The 16,558-nt window shown below is 35.2% G+C and overlaps 1 protein-coding gene across 1 annotated transcript in view; it reads left to right on the forward strand.

Annotated features, from left to right (window-relative positions):
* The window catches only part of LOC149234376 (sodium/hydrogen exchanger 8-like), a 1,053,364-nt gene that overhangs the window by 795,542 nt on the left and 241,264 nt on the right, over positions 1-16,558 (forward strand). The window contains exons 13-15 of the mRNA XM_089371820.1: positions 1,961-2,014; positions 2,258-2,365; positions 2,641-2,857. Of these exons, the coding sequence (XP_089227946.1) occupies positions 1,961-2,014; positions 2,258-2,365; positions 2,641-2,857 (379 nt within the window). The remainder of the gene's footprint in view (positions 1-1,960; positions 2,015-2,257; positions 2,366-2,640; positions 2,858-16,558) is intronic.

Consider the following 16,558-nt stretch of genomic DNA (forward strand, 5'->3'; position numbering starts at 1 on the left):
GAACTTTGATAAAGTGGGTTTTCATCAGATGTTATATTTCCGCTGGTTAAAACTTTGGTTTAAGAGAATTTTCCCTAGGTATGGAATTTTGGAATTCCTAGGACACATGTAGATGACATGGAATTTTATTTGCATATTGTGGGTATATGCGGCTTAGGCTGCATCATTATGGTGTTTGCTACTTAGGCTGGCATCATCTACCAAGAGTCAAGAGGAATCAAATTTATTAATGTGCAAACCTTTATTCAAGTTTTGCACTCAAAAAGATATTTGCATCTTGAGAGATTTTATCCCTCTAGGCATTTGGTAGATTTAGAGTTAAGATAGATCTATGTTAGAGAAAGAAATAGCAAAGAGTTGTTATTTCAATTATTGGAATTATGATATTCGAATAATGATTTTAATAAAGAAAATCTTTCCATTTATATGGTGTAACTAATTTTAATAAATGAAAATAAATGTTAGATGATCAAGTTAATGCAAAGGAGAATGATTGAATGTAGTGCATCATATGAAGTGTTAGTTTATTGGAACCGGTCTTCCCTCTTACATTGCCAAGTTTCATCATCTCGATTGAACAAAATTGGAGAAAAAAATCTTCCTTGAAAAAGGGGCATTTATCCTTTCCAAGTGTTTCTTATCCCTAGTAACCATATGTGTTTCTCTATGGCATCATATTTACTTTTATTGTTGGTAAACCTTCCATCTTATTCATTGTTGAAAGTATTTGTCTATACCATGAGACCAAACCAAAATGTTTGTTGCAAAATGGTTTACAAATGCATAAAAGTTATTACATTCTTTGGCTTAAATGTAATTGTCTTCTTGTTGTAAAATGGGATATATGAGATTTTAGTTCTTTATTGTTTTTACTTTAACTTAGCTATTACTTATGTTTTGCATAAGACAAGCTACAACAACACTACGTGTTACACTTGTTATAAAAAAATAGAGTACTTGCTTTTAACTTTATATATATATATATACACACACACACATGACTAGACCAAAATGTTTGTTGCAAAATTGTTTACAAATGTATCAAAAGCTATTACATTCTTTGGCCTAAATACAATTGTCTTCTATGCAATTTTAGTTCTTTATTGTTTTTATTTTAATTTAACTATCAATTACTTTTTGCATAAAATGCATGTAGCAACATTGCATATTACACTCGTTATAAAAAAGATATAATGTTAAAAAAAAAAAAAATATTGAGAAGGCACAAGTTCAATTCTCTCAACACTCTCGGGATCTACCTGCAAGTAAGTAATCCCTTCAAATAGGTCTACCTACAAGTAAGTAATCCGCTTACTCTCAAAACTCAATAAACTACATTTAAAAAAAAAATTATAACTATAATTTATTTTAAGTATAAAATTATTAACTATTAAAAAGATAAATTATATATATATATATATATATATATTATTTTTTGTATGTCAAAAACATTTACATCTTAATAAATTTGATTTCTCTTTCTATTTAATAAATTCAGATTTATAATTATTTAATGTATTTCCTTTTAATATAATATTATATTATATTTTTTCGTTGACATTTGCACTTTCTACCACCTTTTTATTGGGTTGTACAGTACTCTGTTGTTCTAAATGCTATAAGAAATGAAAATAACTTGGATCTTCTAAATGCAAAATAAGAGATAATAGAATTATTTAATGATTTGATAGTATATTTATTATATAAATAATACATATGTATTATATGTATTGTATTATTTATATAACAAGAGTATTATATAAATAATAATTAAAATGATATTCTTTCAATTGAGATTACAGCTATTTTAAAAAATTAAAAAAGTATAGTTTAAATAATTAATTTGCCATTATATTTGTTGAATTTAGAATTAAAAAAGATCTACTCATTACTCTCCACTAATGTAATACACACCATAGTTAATACACACAAAAATTGACTTATAGTTTTTGTGTTACAGCACTCAAGCGAGAGCTTGGGCATTCCTCAACTCACTCGGAAAACTGGAGCTCTGGTATGTTTGTTACTATATTACTCAGCAACAGCATCAAAATTTAGTATGTTTTGTGCCATTACTTCTCTGTGCAGATTACATTCTGCTATGTTTGTTACTATATTACTCAGCAACTGCGCCCAAATTTTATATGTTATCTGCCATTAATGCTCTAAATTTAGTCTGTGCAGATTACATTATATCTATAGCCGAAATTTTTCAGTGTCAGGCTTAGTGAGAGGAATGTTGACAATTTGCTTGCAGTTCGTTTTTTTCACTGGCGGAGTAGTTTTCCTCACTCTTATTGTGAATGGATCCACTGCTCAATTTTTGTTACATTTTCTGGGAATGGATAAAACCTCTGACTCCAAAGTATGATTCCATCCTAATTATCATGTTAGAGTGTTTGATATCAATGTTAGTTTTAGGAATATTTTGGAATGTTAGTTTTAAGGAAATCTAATACATAAGAAATTTTGAAATATTTCAAGAATCTACAAAATATAAAAATGAATTTTGTTGTTTAAATTATCAAATAAATTTTGTCGCTTAAATTATCTTTTTATTACTTGGTTATCACTACTTCTGAGATTTCATAATTTCTCATATTTCAGGGATTTCTGACATTCTTCCATTTTGAGATGCAGATGCAGATTGTACAGTACATAAGGTCTGAAATGAAAAATAAAGCTTTAGAGAAATTGGGAGAACTGGGGGAAGATGAAGAACTGGGGCCAGATGATAGGCAATCAGTATGCCAACGTATAACATGTTTGAAAACAGAGGAAGGTCGTTGCATATCGATAAATGAAAACGAGCAGCACAGGATGGACAAGCAGGATACTCGATTGCTGCTTCTAAATGGCAAGTCCACTATTCCTACTCTTGTATTTGTACAGGGAATATGAAGGGTTGTAGCACAGAATAGGGGATTCAAATATTTGGAATTAATATTGCACATATGATGATATTTAATCATTTAGGGTATATGTCTATAAATTTTGATGCATGTTTCTCCATTCACAAATTTAGAAGTACTAGTTTACATTACCAGTTGGGTATATGTTTATAAATTTTGAAGTATATTTTTTTATTCAAAAGGTGCCATTTCATCTTTTAAGGAAATTTAGATATTTAGAGGTAATATTCATTTTCAAACACATTTTATTATCAAAGTACACACAAGAAGAGAAGCTTTAATATTATATAGTTAGTAAGTTGTCCCAAGACTTTTCCCACAACTCTCTTCACAGAACAACTTCCAACATAAGAGTAATGCCTTACACATGATGGCATGACAAAAGGAAGTAGGACACATGTGTAGAGAACACTCCAATTTGAATGAAGTTTGTGGTATATGGAGAAAGCAATGTCAAAGGGATGCCTTGAGAAACAAGGGTAACTATGCTTACCTAGAAGAACACCCTTCATTTGAGTATATAATGGTTGGGTAACCATCCCAAAAACCCTAACATAAGAGTAAATAAGTGTGCCACCTTTTGAGCATAAGATGATATACTTCGTGAAAAAACTTACTAACTACCAATGAATGGTGGAGCTCTTCATCCATAAGGGAGATTTATTATATTTTTTAATTAGGAAGGTGATTTAATAGAAGATTTCTAGGGAGTGCTTTCCTAGGAGAAGTAACAAGTGGGCCTTTTTACATATTCTTGCACGCATTTGAAGACTTGTTTTCCTTTATCATATGACATGTAGTATTAGAGGCTCATTCAAAGCATGTGGTCTAGTCAAAGGGATAAGAGTAGGGGAGTGCACCACTTTATGAGGGATATCAAGGATTTGGGACAAATCTCCACAAATCAAGAACTAATAGTGTTTGTACTAAGATGGTGACACTTGGAAGATTTTACCCATTCAAAATTGTTTAGCAATCAAATTCACTTTGAGAAGTCCTATATCCTTGGTTCTCTCTAGAGAGTTCTTTTTATATTTTAATGAAGGATATTCAAGCATAGAAATATATGGAAATACAAGTACTTCTCATTTGTAAGGTGCATTAATGTGGAAGAGAAAACATTAATAAGCCAAGTATTAGTGAATAGACTAATGATTTTATCAAAGAGAATCTTTCCTTGTGTTGGAGGAGATTAGACCAAAAGTGAGGAGGATGATCACCAAGGTGACAATGGCTGATTTAGCATAATTTCCCCTGGGATTTGTACTTGATGATTGGAATTGTTACCCCTTATTTTGTATAAAGCCTACATTAGTGAATATTTTCACTACCCTTGTGATTTTCATCACATAAAGCATTGGGTGGTTAGAATGTTCACTCAGTTTCATTTGTTAATGACATGGATGATGATGTGCTAGTGATTTTATGATATATTGCTTGCTATACTTGTTTATCTTGGAGGGATAGCATTACACTTTATCATGTGATGCTCTAGTGTCCACTCCTTACTAGATGATTACATATACGAATAAATAAATCTTTTGGTGGAACACCCTACCACTGTTGAGCTAAGTGGACATTGCATTGAGTTGATATGGTTGGTTTCATTGTGTCATATAGCACTTGGCATACACTCACTTTCCTACACATGGTTTGTTACACAGATCGTTTAATGTGCATGGTTAGTGCTCCTTTACCCTAATGCCCTAGTTCTTATGGATGGTATTCACATGTGGCTAGATTACTTGTAGCATGTAGTAGGGAATCACCTTGAGTGCTTCCCTTCCTATGCCAGATTTGCAGGCATGTGCACACTTATATTCACTTGATAAATATTTTGATGAGGTCATCCTTCTGCGTGATGAGTTGGTGGGGTTCTTAATGACTTGGCATATGGGTTCATGGCATATTTTGAATTACTCTTATTCGAGTCCACTACTCATGGTTTATTGGTCCACACGTGCCATTTTGGGGATTATTTTGCAAACACGTTGATGCATTTTGTTGGAACAAAAGGGTCCATCATATGCTACAAGGGAGTGCCCCACTCCCCTCAATGATTTTTTCATGAAGCACACTCCTAGAAGGGGCATTCAAGAAGCTCCCTTGGGAAGGCACTCCCTAAATGCTCCCTTTTAGGAGTGCCTATGGGGAGCATAATCCATTAGAATAAAGCCCCCTACCCTTTTAGGGATCAGTTAGGGAGCACTTAGGGAGTGTCATTCCTTGAGCACTCCCTAAGTATTCCCAAGACACTTCCAAACTACCCTTGGGACACTCCCAAGAGATAAAAAATCATTGCACTCCCATATGATGGGTGAATGTAGCCAATTTCTTTTGTTGTTGGGAACCAAGACAAGGTTCCAAAATATTACTTTAGGCATTCCATTTTCTCTCATTTTATTTCTCATTTCACTCATCTTTTGTGGGTTTTGAGTGGGTTGTTTATTGGTTGTTGAGAAGCAAATTTCTTAGAGCTTGGAAAGAAGACTAAAGGCTTCCATTTGTGAGATATTTTAAGAGAGATTGATGGTTGCCAGTTACTTTCAATCACCATTAAAGAGCTGAATAGGTATGCTTTAAATCTCACTCTTATTTATTTTTTATTTTTCCATGTGTTCTAAACTAGTGTATTTACTATGTTGAATGGTTGAAAATTATCTTCTCCCGCACTTTCCCGTTTATCCTTCATCATCATTCTATCATAGGAAGCAAGTTATTCTCAAGGCTCAACAAGCATGTTGTGTATTTCAATATTTTATATCATTGTATTTCCATTTTTTATTATGATGATGGTGTCAAGAGGATGTGGAAATACCACTGATGACAAGGAAGAACTAGAGGTAGGCAATACATACCATGGAGAGGAGGAAGAAATGGAAGGGTGTGTTGATAATTAAAATGACCATGATAATGGATAGAAGCCCAAAGAAATTTGAACACACTTACGGAAGTATATAACAAATCTTGGGGGAGGAAAAGGCGGTGGAATCACAATATTTATATGCTCCCATCATCATAAAACTTACAAAACTTCCTATACCTATGTTAGAAAACATGTTTATGGGATTGTTCCATGATATGAAGGTAAATCTATAGGATTCAACATTTACAAGAATGTGCCAGTCAAAGATAGAAACAAATGTTAGAAAGAAGAGGAGGCCACACAAAACAAATCCAAAAAAATAGAGGTTGAATTTGAGAGTTCACAAAGAGTGTTTAGTGGTTGATCCCCATCCCTTAGTGCTAGTGGATTCTTTCTTATGCATTTAGGGCATAGAACAATATTATATTTCCTTGACCAAGGTCATAGAGATGATGTGGATGCAACAATTTTCAGGTTTCTCTATGCACGTGGTGTACCATTCAATGTTCTTCACTCATCCTATTGGCATGAAATGGTACAAGCCATCAACGGTGACCCTAAAATATACTAGAGCCCCAGGTATGAAAAAACTAGGACCATGGTACTTGATAAGGAAAAAGAAAATCCATAGTGCACTGGGAAAATTTTACAAATGGTTGGAACCAATATGGGGTATCCATTGTATCTTATGGTTGGAAAATGCTAAGGGAAGGCAATTGATAAATATTCTTGGTGTGTCTTCTAGTGGTGTGGTCTTCTTTTCAACACATGAGTACTCAGATTAGTATAAGGTTGGTATCAATATTGAAGAATCCTTAAATAAATCCATTCAACAAATTGGGGCATATAATTTCATTCAACACATCACTTTTAATGTTTCTAATTGTAAGGTAGCAAGAGCAATCATTTAGGATATGTACCCTCACATATTTTGGCTAGGGTGTTTGGTTCACACATTGAACCTCTTGATGTGTGATTTTGTGAAGATGATGGGTCATGTTTATAAATGGATAAGTGCATTGTGCAAGAGAAACAACGAAATGATAGAATTTATTACCAATCATGGCATGGCCTAAAACATTTTTTCAACCCCTTCAAGTTGGAGCTACTAAGATTTTAAAGACCATATTTATTAGTTGGTACCTCACCTTCAAGCACCTTTTGAAGGAAGGAGAAGCATTTCCTCCTATGTTCTCAAGTGATTCCTAGAAGGATTTGAAAGATAAGGCTACATCCACATCTAATAAACATGAATATCAGGAGGTGGATGACACTGTGCTCGATGGTTAGTTTTTGCAATAGGTTAGGTATGTTTTGTAGTTCACCAAGCCTATTTATACTATGCTTTGGTTTGTGCATACAAATTAGCTAGTGATTTGGGAGTTGTATGAGTATATGGACAATGCGTTAGGCCAATTCAAAGACATTGTTGAGCTAAGATATGCGATATTTGTATGATCATATACATAAACATGTGGTTGACTAGAGGGATAATTTGGATGTTCCACTCCATGGCCTAACATATAAATGTATACCCAAATATTATTCTCCATCTTGGTTGGCCTAAATAGAACCTTGAGGTGGGTTTAGAAAGAAACCACACACAAATCCATACGTACAAAATGGGTATATGCTTACATTATAAAAATTGGTCCCTAATGAAGAAGAATGTGCTCAACTATGAAGCTAATTGAGAAAGAATATCAATGAACATGGAGCCTTTGCTAACTTGCATGCAATTGAAGATCAAGACAAGTTGAATCCTATTGAATGGGAGAACAAGTATGGCCCCTCTACCACACATCTACGTAAATTGTCAATGAGTTTGTTTTCATAGGTTGTTAACACTTATTTTGCGATAGGTGTTGGAGAACCTATAGATTCATCCATGTGTGATGAGAAACAACTTGAATGTAGACCAGACTTAAAGCTTGGTTTATGCACACTACAACTTGAGGTTTTTGTCCCATTATTGTGAGGCAACGAATAATGATGTAAGATATGTGACTTGGGACAACATATAGAGGAGGCTAATTTGGATGATGGAGCCATTTCAAAGCACTTAGATGCTAAAATTTTGGTTGGTCATGATGGTGATCATATACATGGAGCAAACATGCCGCCCTCATCCACTAGAAAGTTTCCAAATGTATTAGTTTTTCATTTATCTTCACAACATACAACATTATACGGGGGCCATATGGTTGTTGGTCATGTTCCATGAACATTTCCACCTACTCCTATTCCTATTATTTATAGATCAAAAGAGAAGAAACTAGAATTTTCTCATGGCGAGAGGAAAGGTTAATAAATACTAGATCTCTTATTCATTTTCCTATTTAGAAGTAGTCTCTAGAACTTAGTACCTTTTTCTTTATTATGATTTACTTTGTAATGTTATTTGACAACTCCTAATAATAATATTGTGTGCATGAGATTTCCTCTTCACTTTAGATTGGATCTCCTTTGGCTCAAGGTGGGTATGCCTAATGAGATTACTAATAACTAAAGCTAAGTAATTATGGACAAATATGAGAGTAGCTTTAGTAAAACAATTGTTTTTTTTTTCATTTTGAGAAAAAGGACGATGGAAGGAAATAGAGATTAGTTCCAATACAACATTGGAAATGGATTCTTGGGAATATCTAAGGGGGGGTTATTTTATTATGTCTTAGCAATTGAACTAGGGAAAAAGGATTTAGTACCTCCACAATAATCTTGTTAGAATTCAATGCAAAAATTCTACAAGGAAAGGGCCTAAAGTACCAACCTTTAACTAGGCAACTCAACTATAATTTAATAATAGAAATTAATTGTATTTCTAGGTTTCCTAAATGATATACAAAGAAAGGGATCAAGAAACTACTACGAAGCTAAAAATGTGAAATGGAGAGGAATTACTTGACATACAAAACCCCTTCCAAGTGGTATACATTACCCTTCAAATAGATCAATTTTTTAGTCTTATGTATAAGAAACCACACTACCTCAAGCTTTAAGTACCAAAATATGATTCACTCAACAAAAAGATAGCCCTTATACATCTGCCATATGCTCCAAGAATGACATGTCCATTAAGCTACAAGGAGGGGAACTTCCAAAATTCCAAAGATGGGAACAAATGAAGAAGGTATACTATCTATATAAAGTATACATCAACTTTTATTTACCATAAAATAATAGTATCTCATGTGAAAACCCTAGATCTATCCTACAAAGAAGTAAATAATTATTTACTCTAATTAATTAATCAACAACACAAAATAATGAAGTGGTGAAGGCCACATATATTAGTCTCCACTAAACATATCCCCAAAAGAATGAAATGTATCCATCAAAGAAGGAATTAGATTAGTCAAAGGTGCCACCTCTAGCCTCTAAACGATTCCAAGTGGAAAGGTCCACACTACCTCCTCAAAGTAGGAAAGAGAACCTTAGATCTAAGGTTTGAAACCTCATAGATCTCCTCCAAAGTGAATGTATAGCTCTCAAAGGTAAAACATCCATGTACAAACACTAAAATAAATGAAAAAAAAATATGGGCCATGTGGCCTTAAGATATAGGGTGGTATTCACCATGGGTATATATCAATAATGGTATCTACAAATTACCAAAATGCTTAGGAAAAAATGGTGGTTTGTCCCTGAAATGAGTGGCCAAAATGTGGTAATATTTTTCCCACAATAAATTTCTAGAGAAGAATCATAATTGCATCATTTTTTTGTAGTTCTATTATGACAACAATTGGGATGGACTTGTGTAGGCAAGCGATAATTTTACCTAAACGATAATTTTCTTGTCAGAATTTGATGATTTTTTTTTCAAAAATATGAAACTGGAAGTATTTGAACCATATTTTGAATGGTGGAAATGGATTCAACACCCTCAAGAACCCTTGAAGCACCTAAAATTATGAGACTTGACAATTGTAACTTGGATTTCCAAAAATTTATGTTGTATTTCATCAAATTAGTCCCGGAAAAACCATTCTTCTCAGGGAAAAATCATTGCCTTTTTAGACTACCGGAAATGTTGTTTCCACTCTATATCTAGTATCATCGATCTAATGTAAAAATGAGCACTTTGTCAAAATACAAATTCTCGTGAAGTTAGTTCGCCTTAAAAATATGAAATGCAACCCTAGATCTAGGGTTTGGAACTTCCTCGATCTTGTCCAATGTAAGGCATATTCAACCATGAGTGCAAGAACCCTTCTTCAAGATTCAATCCTCAAAATGGACTTGAAATCATAAAGAACTTGCTCAAGGGACTTGTGGCATCTCCCAAGGTGGACATCCTACCACTAGTACATATGGGCGGAAAATTCGACATCGCATTGTTAATTTTTAGGGGTATATTGTTCTCTTTTGTAGATAATTGCATTTTTATATTTTTTCAACATTTTCATATCAAATTCACCCCATAACATCATATCATCATTAAAAATTATGTAGAGGTAACAATAACATCAACAATGTAGTGGAATAGTAAGGAACAATAGAAGAAAATCATACACAATATAGACACCATGATTTAAGTGAGAGACTAGGGAAAAACCCCCACAAGGGGGAAAACCCAACCAAATTCTTCTTCTTATATATTCATCAAATGTTCAGTTGAGATATAATGTACAATGAGACATAAGTCTTTTAATATCAAACACATAGGGACATTAATGAACAATACAGGATCATGCAGGACCCTCTTAAGATGTCATCAAACAAGTCTATAAGACCTCTCATAGGGATGCCTCCATTTCACTGTATAGATTTTTTTCACTGCCATAAGTATAAGAGTAAATTATGCCATATATCACTTGCTGAAGAATCTAGGGCATCTAGGTTATAGTGAGATTCTTCTTACAATGATAACAATTTGTGAAGTACTTTTACTTTTCTTATTTGTACAATATTCTCTTATTATTATTAGTTTGTGTTCTCTTACTTCATCAAACAATTACCAAAACAAAAGAGACAAGAACACAAGATCTTGGCTCTCAGCCAGGGCAAAACTTCTCCCTCCTAGAGAGGAAAACCCTTCTGCAAATTTCTCTTATTGAATCTTCAATTGACAAATTCTAAACCCTAGGCCCTTGATAAGAAGATCCTCCAAGCACAAGTCACAGTCTCTCTTTCTTTGTCCTTCAATTGATGCCTTCTTCTAGGTTTCACCTTGATCTCTTCCTTCACACTTCTTCCGGAAAGTGGTAGCTCTTTTTCCGGAAACTGCAAAATCCCTAGGTCTCCTTAGAGACCTCTTCTTTGGTGTCCTTCTTTCCTTCTCTACCTCACTTGGAAATTTTCCTTCTCCTTGATACTTAGGCTAGAGATTGAGGCCTTTCTTGATGTATGTCCTTGAGGTTATAGGTTGGTCTTCTTAACCCTTAATGTTGCTCTGATTTCTTCGCACATGTGGATGATCTAGGGCCTAAAATAAGCCCTTTAACTTGCTCCTTTCCTTCCCTAGGTGTGGGATCTCCTTCGCTTGAGATGGAAGCCTATTTAGAGCCTCTTTCCACCTAGTCAAAACTTCTTGTAGAGCTAAAATTCCTAACTTGTTGCAGTAGCAGAATGTCCTCTCTTACCTTCGCACATGTGATAGAAAATAGCCCTAAAACAGTCCCAAAAACTTGGATTTCTTTCTTCTCTTTTTCACTGCCCTAGAAGCACTTTAATGCTCCTTTTCATACCTCTTTTTCATCCTCTCTTCTTCGCTGATTTCATAGATGAGTAGTGATCTTTTTGTGAGGTTGAACTTCCCTATATATAGGAGCTTGTCCCTCCTTTTAGGCTGACTTGATCAATTGATGAGGCCGACTTGACATTTGTGCATAAAAACTCATTTCTTGAGCCAACTTGAAGAGGAGACTTGTCTTTGCTTTGGAGGATCACTCTAAACATATTTCTTTGACTCTAATACATATGTTTACATAGTGTAACATGCCCACATGGGTATTCAATAATTACATTGACTCTTTGACTTTCCTAGAAGCACTTAAACATGTGCTTGACCTATCGAATGAACAAGAAATCCATTCTTGATAATGAAAAAAATAATATTTCTTTTCTTTTGCAAGTGCAAAAGATCAAAATTGCATTTATGAAGACCAAACCTAATTACACTTTCTTCAACACTCCCTCTTAACTAGGGAGGTGTTCATAAATAATTACAAGGTGTTTGGACATTTTCAATCTGAAGAAATTCACATAAGAGAAATCAGATTGGCAATCCATCTGTTATAGCATCATAGTAACCAAAATTGTTTCCACAGCAAGGCCTTAATTGACAACTCTATCTCTCAATAGATCAGAACACAATGTTTGTGAGACCAATGATTATAGACACCTTCATCATTGTCTCTCAAGGTACATACTCACCTGGGTGTTCACTAAGTATGACCTTCTAGGATTATTCTTATCTTGGGTTCCCAACCCTCAAAGAATATCGGTCCTCTTGCCTACTCTTCTCTTGGATGCCCTACACATCCTCAAAGAGTATCGGATTCAAGATGTCTACTCAATCCTTCATTCTTTCTTCCCAAGTGAAGACAAGAATGTTGTGTCTATCTCTCCCTCTCAACTAGGGTAGGCATGCCCATTCATGTAAAGGAATGTACCCAACCTCCCTCTAACCAGGGACTTGCCCAAGATCCCTCTTAATTAGGTACTTTTCAAAGCTCCCTCTCAATTAGGGACTCTTCTTTTCTTCAGCAACTTCTTCTTCGTGGGTCCTTTAGCTGCTTGATCAATTTCTTTCCTTGATGTCATGAAATCCATTCAAGCTTCTTCCTTGTAGGGCATTAGCCATAGATCACTTTCCTTCTTAATTCTTCATGTCATTCCTTTCTCCATGGAAGGTGGAATTCTCGATACATATCTGGAACCTCCACCATATGGCTTCTTCTTCTTCATCATGTTTCTTTCAGGAGTTTCCATCCACCACATCAGTGCTAGTTGTACTTGTACTTTACAGCCCTTGTTCCAGTAGCCCTACATGAACTCATCCATATATTATTCAAGAAATCAAACATAACATTAAATTAAATAGTACCATATGAGATGGCTTTCCATCATGACATCTTGTTGGCTTGAATCATCAACATCCTGCATTTTTACATCTCTAAGGCCTTTCTAGGTGTCAAGGGTCCTTTGATCTTTTTCTTCCTTTGTCATAATTCTCGTGCCTTCTTCTAGGAGATGCCTTCAACAAATTTGTTAGATGTTGATTCCTTGTGTCCATGGTGTTATTTTATCCATGATCTCTTTTCCCATATGCTTCTTTATAGGTTTTTCTTGTCAATCACCTCATACTTCATATGAGGAAATTTCTCATGTTGACCTTTATTGGCGTGTGAACCATGCCTTCGTGCATATTCTCAGTGAAAAGAGATCTACCTTGTTCTTGACCATGCTACCGTAGAAATTCTCCATGCTCATTGAGACAAATGATGACATGAATTTAACTGAAAACATAGATACATATGTACCTCATCTTAGTCCTTGATCATCTCCGCTTCCTTTGATAGCTTCCTAGATTGAGATTACCTAAATATTCTTGGCTTTTCTACATCTTTCCTTCATAACATATCATCCTTTCTTGAATCCCCATAAGTGGAATTCCCATCTAGACATCTGCCTTTTCTAAATATTATGAACCTTCTATTGAATATTTCATCAGAGGATTCTAGTAGTACTCATCCTGCAGATGTTCCTCCCTGTAGATAATAGTGTCCTTCTAAGATGATTCTTCTTTATCGTGATAATTTATTTATGCATTTATGAGGTCATTCAATGGCTACATCATTCCTACATGAATATATCCATCTGAGTTATCTCTGCATAATGTTCCTATATTCCTAAAGATGCCATTCTAATTAATCATGCATTATATCCTACTGCTACATGTTCCTATGATACCCAAAACTTTAAAGAATACTTATGTGAAGAAGTTGATTTCAGTCATAGTAGAGATCTGGAGGGTCCTCCTTATTCTGCTTCTTATCTTCTTCTTTCACTTCTTCGGTAATGTGGACTTCTTCTTGTTTCGTCTTATTTTTGTCCTTCTTGAACTTAGGGAAATCCCTCTTATAGTGTCCATACTCTTGGCAGCCAAAGCATTAGACTTTGGCCATATCTCTTTTACCCTTTCTCTGTGGACCAAACTTGCCAAATTTCCCTTTTCTCTTGGCCATAGCAACAAATGTCTGCTCCTTTGATCCCACATCATCTTTGGCTTTGAGTCTAGTCTCCTCAATTTCGCATAGAGACCAAAGTTCATTCAACAGGGTATCTTCCTTCTTGGCATATATATTTGATGTGAAGTTGCCCCATTCCTCAGGTAATGCATTGAGCACCATGATTGTCATATCTCTGTCTGACATAACTTCTCTTAGTTATTGCAGCTGGTCTCTAATCTCAAAGACCTTCATGAAGTAGGTAGCTATTCATTCTTCCTTGGAGATCTTCATTTTATATAGTTTGTTACGCAATGATATCACTTCTCCAGTAGTACTGACTGAGAATAGCTCCACCAATTTATCATAGATTTCTTTATAGTTTCAAGTTTGGAAACATAAGGAATGAGGGGGTCCTTGATGGATTCTACCATAATCCTTTAAGCCCTTGTTTCAACCTTATTATACTTTGCTAGGGCTTGGGTTTGTTCCTTAGCAGGAACAATGACAATCCCTTAGATGTGGTCCAGAAGTTCATTTTCTTTGAGAAGTAGATCAGTCCTCTTTTTCCATGCAAGGAAATTAACAGTCCCAACCAATTTGTTGTGAAGAGACCTTGTTGCTTCCTTGAAGATTTGATGATTTGAATTCTTAGATCTTGGAGTTTTTCAAGATGCTTCCTTCAAGGTGCCTTGTGATAGATTTTCTTATTGGTGAAAAATTCTCAATGTGTAGATTTGGAGATCTGGATATTTGAAGATGGTGAGTCTTTGATGTAGAACTTTCTTGAATGAGCCTTCTTGAAGATTCCTTTAGATGGAAGGCTTTCTTCTTTCCTAATTCCCAGGATGGTAGTCCTTCTTGATGAATCTAGGAGAGGAGATGGTAATCCTCCTTGTCTTTGATGGATCTGGAACCCTTACTTGTAGATCTGATGCTTCAACTTTCTATGTGTTCTTGAGATGCCCTTTCTTGATGTGTCACCTTAGCTCTAATACCATGTTGAAGATTCTAGGGCATCTAGGTTATAATGAGATTCTTCTGACGATGATAACAATTTGTGAAGTACTTTTACTTTTCTTATTAGTATAATCTTCTCTTATTATTATTAGTATGTGTTATCTTACTTCATCAAACAGTTAAAAAAACAAAAATGACCAGAACACAATATGTTGGCTCTCAGCCAAGGAAAAACCTCTCTCTCCTAGAGAGGAAAACCCTTATGCAAATTTCTCTTATTGAAGCTTCAATTGACAAATGCCAAACCCTAGACCCTTGAAAAGAAGATCCTCTAAGCACAAGTCACAGTCTCTCTTTCTTTGTCCTTCAATTGATGCCTTCTTCTAGGTTGCACCTTGATCTCTTCCTTCACACTTCTTCCAGCAATTGGAAGCTCTTTTTACGGCAACTACAAAAACCCTAGATCTCCTTAAAGACCTCTTCTTTGGTCTCCTTCTTTCCTTATCTACCTATCTTGGCAATTTTCCTTCCCTTTGATACTTAGGCTATAGACTGAGGCCTTTCTTGAGGTATTTCCTTGAGGTTATAGGCTGATCCTCTTAACCCTTAATGATGCTATGATTTCTTTGCACATGTGGCTAATCTAGGGCCTGAAATAAACCCTTTCACTTTCTCCTTTCCTTCGCTAGTTGTGGGATCTCCTTCGCTTGATATGGAAGCCTACTTGGAGCCTTTTTTCCACCCAATCAAAACTTCTTGTAGAGATTAAATTCTTGACTTGTTGCAGTAGCATAATGTCCTCTCTTACCTTCACAAGTGTGACAGAAAAGAGCCCTAAAACAGTCCCAAAAACTTGGATTTCTTTCTTCTCTTTTTCGCTGCCCTAGATGCACTTTAATGCTCCTTTTCGTACCTCTTTTTCGTCCTCTTTTCTTCATAGATTTGAGAGATGAGTAGTGATATTTTTGTGAGGTCAAACTTCCCTATATATAGGAGTTTGTCCCTCCTTTTAGGCTGACTCGATCAACTGATGAGGCCGACTTGACATTTGTGCATAAAAACTCATTTCTTGAGCCGACTTGAAGAGGAGACATGTCTTTTCTTTGGAGGACCACTCTAAACATATTTCTTTGACTCTCATACATATGTTTACATAGTGTAACATGCCCACATGGGTCTTCAACAATTACATTGACTCTTTGACTTTCCTAGAAGCACTTAAACATGTGCTTGACCAATCGAATGGACAAGAAATCCATTCTTTTTTCTTTTTTTTTTTGAAAAAGTCGGTTGCTATGTATTATATTCTGAAAAAAAACGAGGGTCTAAATCCCTCTTTGTACATAAAGTTCGCAGATTGAGAGGAGACAAGGGGTTTACAAAATGAGGCTGCCCCCTTGATCCTTAGGCTACTTTTTTCCCTACTACTGCTAGAGATGGCACTAGTATAGATTCTGATGAAAGAGGATAACAAAAAGATACATTTGATTTTCATTCAGTCGATCATTATATGTTGAATGTGTCTCGCTGTTGATTCTTCTGGATTCTCATCTTTGGCTCCATGATTTGCGCTGGAGGAGCTAGAGGCGATGGGGAGCTTATCCAGCCAGGATTTCAGAGTGTCGAGCGATTCCTCAACATGGCCA

This window comes from Pinus tabuliformis, chromosome 8 (genome assembly GCF_031772625.1).
Source record: "Pinus tabuliformis cultivar Carrire ecotype Pingquan chromosome 8, CPIR1, whole genome shotgun sequence".
In the NCBI taxonomy this organism is placed as follows: Eukaryota; Viridiplantae; Streptophyta; class Pinopsida; order Pinales; family Pinaceae; genus Pinus; species Pinus tabuliformis.